General features: G+C 36.7%; 1 protein-coding gene across 1 annotated transcript; it reads right to left on the bottom strand.

The window, feature by feature from the left end:
- Positions 1–2520: 2520 nt before the first annotated feature.
- On the bottom strand, positions 2521–3051 carry LOC142172540 (uncharacterized). The gene has a single exon (XM_075236185.1). The coding sequence runs from the start codon at positions 3049–3051 to the stop codon at positions 2521–2523; it is 531 nt and encodes a 176-aa protein (XP_075092286.1).
- Positions 3052–5388: the final 2337 nt, after the last annotated feature.

Here is a 5388-nt window from a genome sequence, read left to right as displayed (position 1 = left end):
CCTTTATATAGATATATTTCTCCTTCTCTTTTATAGACGAAAAAATCAATTTAAAAGACTTTATTTTATCAAAGAAGACCTCACAGTTGAAGAATCATTTTTCCCCCAAGATAAATCAAGTCATGAAAGCCAATATATTAAAGACTTTCAGTAGATTTGAAGATACATTAAAACCTTCCTTTAGATAATTCAAGATATAAACATTTGAAGAAAGTGCAAACTATCTCAAAAGGCTTCTATCATACACTTGGAGATATATTGAAGCTTCCAACTAAAGAATTGAAAGCAATAATTTGAAGACTTCAAGATTATTATGGTGGCTTCTGATTGGCTTTCAATTGAAGGTTTACTGCTTGGAAAAATTTAACTTGCAGACTTCAACTTGAGGATATGGCAGACTTGAAAGCTTCTACTTGAAGACTTGACGTATTCGAAGACTTCGACTTGAAGACTTAGTGGATTTGAAGACTTTAACTTGATGATTAACTTGAAAATTTTGCAGAATTGAAGACGTCAATTTGAAGATTGGCGAATTCAAAGGCCTTAACTTGACTTGACGAATTTGAAGATTTAACTCGAAGATTCAATTTGAAGACTTCTCAGAATTGAAGACTTCAACTTGAAGATTTGGCAAAAATGAAGGTCTCAGCTTAACTTAGCATATTTGAAGAATTCAACACAAAGACATGGTGGTCTTGATAACTTTGCAGCCTGCTAAAGACTATAATTGTCTCGAAGACACCTATTTGCTATGAAGATTTTCCCCCATTGTAGTATTACTATTAATAGGTCCAAAAGTTCATCGAATGAATATATAAAGACATCGCTAAAGAGAATCAATTCATGCCTAAGTTCAAAACAATAATTCTTTTTGACAGATTTGAAGACTTGGTGGACCTGAATACTTCAACTTAAACACCTAGCATGCTTGAATACTTCAAATAGATGATGTAGTGGATTTGATAAAATCAACTTGACTTAGCATTGGAAATATTTAGCCATTTACTAAAAGACTACAATTATTATTCCATAAGAAACCTCAATTTGACATTGAGTGCTTGCCCCCATTGAGCCATCAATATCTGATAAGATAAAGAGTTCAACAAAGGAATATACGTACACCTAATTTTCAAGTGTCAATCAAGTGAATTATATTCCATTATACTTCATTCAAATAATGTCTTGGGTAATATATATTTTTGAATTCATATGACTGAACTTAAAATGAAACTCTAAGCTGCCTACGTACCTCGATGAAAAGGATCAAGTCATACCGTAGTTCGAAAAGAGTGAGTTTTTTTAATGTCCTAACTTTCACCTAGGACACCTCTTTTGAGGTTTTCAACCTAGCAGATTTTTTTCTTCTTTGGGTCGTGCACAGTTTAAACTCTTGTGGGCCACGAGTAATATGCAGTTTATGCTCATGCGTCGATGAGCATATTTGTCTTCTTCAAGGATAGTATCTGTTCATGAATTTCTCATTGATGGGGCCAATCTGCAAACCTTATGATTCAACTATCTTGTAAGCGCCACTTGAGTATACCTCTTGTACAATATGTGGCCCATTTCACTTAGCAAAGAATTTTCCTCCAGATCGACGAGAGATAATAATGGTTTTTTCACCAGAAGAACTTGGTCACCCACTTGGAAAAATCAAAGACACACGCTTTTGTTAAAACATCGAGACAAGCGATCTTGATAACATTCAAGGCTTTGTTGAGCTTCTAGCCTCTTTTCATCAAGAGCTTACAATTCTTCAAGGCATAACCAAGCATTTTCTTCATCAGTGAGTCCTTCTTAAATGGCAAGCCGCAACGATGGGATTTGACACTCCAGTTGAAGGACTGCTTCAACTCCATAAACAAGTGCATAAGGAGTCCTTTGCATTGGTGTGCGATATGTGGTCCTATATGACCAAAGAGCTTCTTCCATTCTCTCATGTCAATCTCTCTTAGACTTACAGACAACCTTTTTCAATAAGTTATAGAGCGTCTTGTTCAATGTTTCAGCAAGTCCATTGGTAGCAGCATAATACATAATAGCATTGCTTGAAGCCAAAAAGATCACATATTTTATTCGTCATCTTGTTATCAAACGTGTTACCATTGTCCATCAATATATATATATATATATATATCAAGGAATGCCAAAATGATAGATAATATTGACTCGGATGAAGTTAGACACATTTTCCTTCTTTATTTCCTTAATAGAAACAGCTTCAACCCACTTCAAGAAGTAATTAGTTGCTGCCAAAATGCATAAATGTCCACCAAAAGACTTTGACAATGGACTAACAATATCCAAAGCCCAAGCATCAAATGGCCAAGAGGAAACAGTTGGGTGCAATACTTCAGGTGGTTGATGTATAAAATTAGCATAGAATTGGCAAGCTTTACACCTTAGAGCATAATTCAAACAATCTTTCACCATGGTTGGCCGATAATAACCCATTCTTTTTATGTGGAAATGAAGTTTTGGCCTAGATTGATGTGCTCCACATACTCCAGAATGTGCTTCTTACAGGTCTTGAAGGGATTCATCGGCCCCTAAACAATATAGGAGCACTCCATCAAATGATCGTCTGTAGAGTGTATCTTTGTGATAAAGAAAGCGAGAAGCTCTCCTTCGGATTTCTGTCTTCCTTCGGGGATTTTCTGGCAATATCCCATAACAAAGATAATCGATTAATGGTTGTCGCCAATCTTTAATTTCAACCTCAAGAATGAAAGCAAGATGCTCAACTTTGATTTCTTCTTCTTCATATTCATTTGGTGGAAGAACTACCAATCTTTGGCAAACAGCGACTTGCGTATGATCTAGCAAAAATAATGTAGAAGCTAAGGTTGCTAATTCATTAGCTCTCTTATTTTCCTTTTTCAGCATGTGTTGGATAGTTACCTCTCCAAGCCAACTTATCAGTCTTTGAGCATATTTGTGATATAAGACCAACTCTGACTTCTTGACCTCGTAGCTATCCAAAAGCTGATTGATTACTAACTTGGAGTCACAAAAAACTTGTAGTTGAAATTGTTTCATATACACAGCCATTTCAAGCCCAAGTATGAGCGTTTGATATTCAACAACATTATTGGAGCAACATTGTATCAGAATGAAAGAATATGGCAAAACTTCCCCTTGAGAATTGATAAACACTATTCCAATGATATCTCCTTCATGATGTGCAACATCGGCCATCAAAATACATCTTCCAAGGAGGTTGAATTTCGATGACCATTGCATCTTCATCATTCAATTCATCAGACAACTCCCAATCATCTAGAATTGGATGGTCAGCTAAGAAGTTTGCTAACGATTGTCCTTTTACCATCTTTTGAGGCACATACACAATTTCAAATTTTTGAAATTGGAGGTACCATATCGCTAATCGATCACTTAGGACAAGTTTAAACATGAAAAACTTGATAGGATTTACTCTCGAGACGAGTCGCACAACGTGAGCTTTGAAGTAATGCTTCAGCTTCTGAATAGAGAAGACAAGTTCCATACATAACTTCTCGACAGGTGAATACTTGAGCTCATTTGTCCTCATCATCCTACTCAAGTAATAAAGTGCATTTTCTTTGCCTTCATTATTTCTTTGAGCCAGAAGTGCTCCTACTGACATTTCCTGTGCTGAAATGTATAACATTAATGGTTCTTTAGGTATGGGGGCTGCCAGTACTGGAGGCTTCATCAGATAGGACGTAATGCTTTCAAAAGTATTTCTGCAAGCTTGGTCTAATTCAAAAGAAACCTCTTTCTTCATGAGGTGACTAAACGGTTGGCATCTTCCAACCAGATTCGAAATAAATATTCTAAGGTATGCCAATTTACCTTGTAAGCTTTTTAATTCATGAATTTCCTTAGGTTCGGACATTTTCAAGATAACATCCACCTTAGATTGATCAATTTCGATACATCGATATTGAACAATAAAGCCGAGGAACTTTCCAGAGGTAACTCCAAAGGAATATTTCAATGGATTCATTTGGAGTTGGTATCTCTGAAGCCATTCGAATACCTTCCTTAAATCTTGTAAGTGATCATCTCTCTTTCTTGACTTCACCACCAAGTTGTCAACATAACACTCCACGTTTTTATGAAGCATGTCATCAAGAATATTTTGTATGGCACGTTGATATGTAGAACCAACATTTGTCAAACCAAAAGGCAATACCTTGTAGCAGTATATACCTTTAGGGGTGCGAAAGGCGATAAGTTCTTCATCTTTTGGTGCCATGAGAATTTGATTATAACCAAAAGAACCATCCAAGAAAGACATCGCCTCATATCTAGTCGTGGCATCAATCATGAGCTTCGGGATGGGAAAAGGAAATTCATCCTTAGGACAAGCATTTTTTAGGTCCCTAAAGTCAACACCAACTCGGATTTGGCCATTCTTCTTTCTTACAGGGATTAACTTGAAATCCATGTAGTATATTTAACTTTACGGCCAAAACCAACCTCAATTAACTTGTTAACTTTGATTTCAATCAAGGGAACCATTTCAGTTCTGAAGAGACGTTGTGCTTGTTTCACGGGACAAGCACCTCATTTGACAACAAGATGATAAATAACCACCTTGCGATATAAACATATCATCTCTTTGTAACTCCAAGCAAATACGTCTTTGAAATCTTTAAGTAGCTCAGTATATCTGCTCTATTCATCACCATTTAGAGAGGCACTTACATATGTGGGCCTTGGATCTTCAACAGCTCTGAGATTGACTTCTTTTAGTGCATCAATCGTTGTCTTTGCCCCTTCTTCAAGCTCAGGTGGTGTCACACCTCCTTTTGCGCGCGCGCCCCGAATGATTGAATGCGTGAGGGAGTTTTTTCCAATTTAAGTGACAATATTCGAAATGGGATTATTTATTTAATTCAGAGTCGCCACTTGGGAAAGGTTTGGCTTTTGGTGTCCCAAGTCACCGGTTTATCTTGAATCCCAATTCGAGGAAAATGTACGACTTTCCAAATGAAGTCTGCGAACCAGAAATTCTAAGTAAGGAATTCTGTTGACCCGAGGGAAGGTGTTAGGCACCCCCGGATCCCGTGGTTCTAGCACGGTCGCTTAAATTGTTATAATGGCTAAATATCTGATTTTAAATACATGTTATAACTTGTGTGCTTTTATTAGATTTAAACCGCTTTTATTATTATTTATTTTTTATGGAATTACAACGTCGTGAAAATGCATTTCGAACCACGTCACAATCAATGCGCCCGTGGTTGTTAATACATTCCGACTCCGTTGAGATTTGGATTTGGGTCACATAAATGCGCACCCGAATTTAAGAAGGTAAGATTATTAAAATGCGCACCTGAAGCAATTATCGTATTATTATTTCTGGGTAAGGCCGTGGAATTTTGCTAAACAGCACAT

The sequence above is a fragment of the Nicotiana tabacum genome, chromosome 18 (genome assembly GCF_000715075.1).
Source record: "Nicotiana tabacum cultivar K326 chromosome 18, ASM71507v2, whole genome shotgun sequence".
Taxonomy (NCBI): domain Eukaryota; kingdom Viridiplantae; phylum Streptophyta; class Magnoliopsida; order Solanales; family Solanaceae; genus Nicotiana; species Nicotiana tabacum.
The sequence above is the reverse complement of the archived record's forward strand: the minus strand, read 5'-3'. Positions and strand labels throughout refer to the sequence as shown.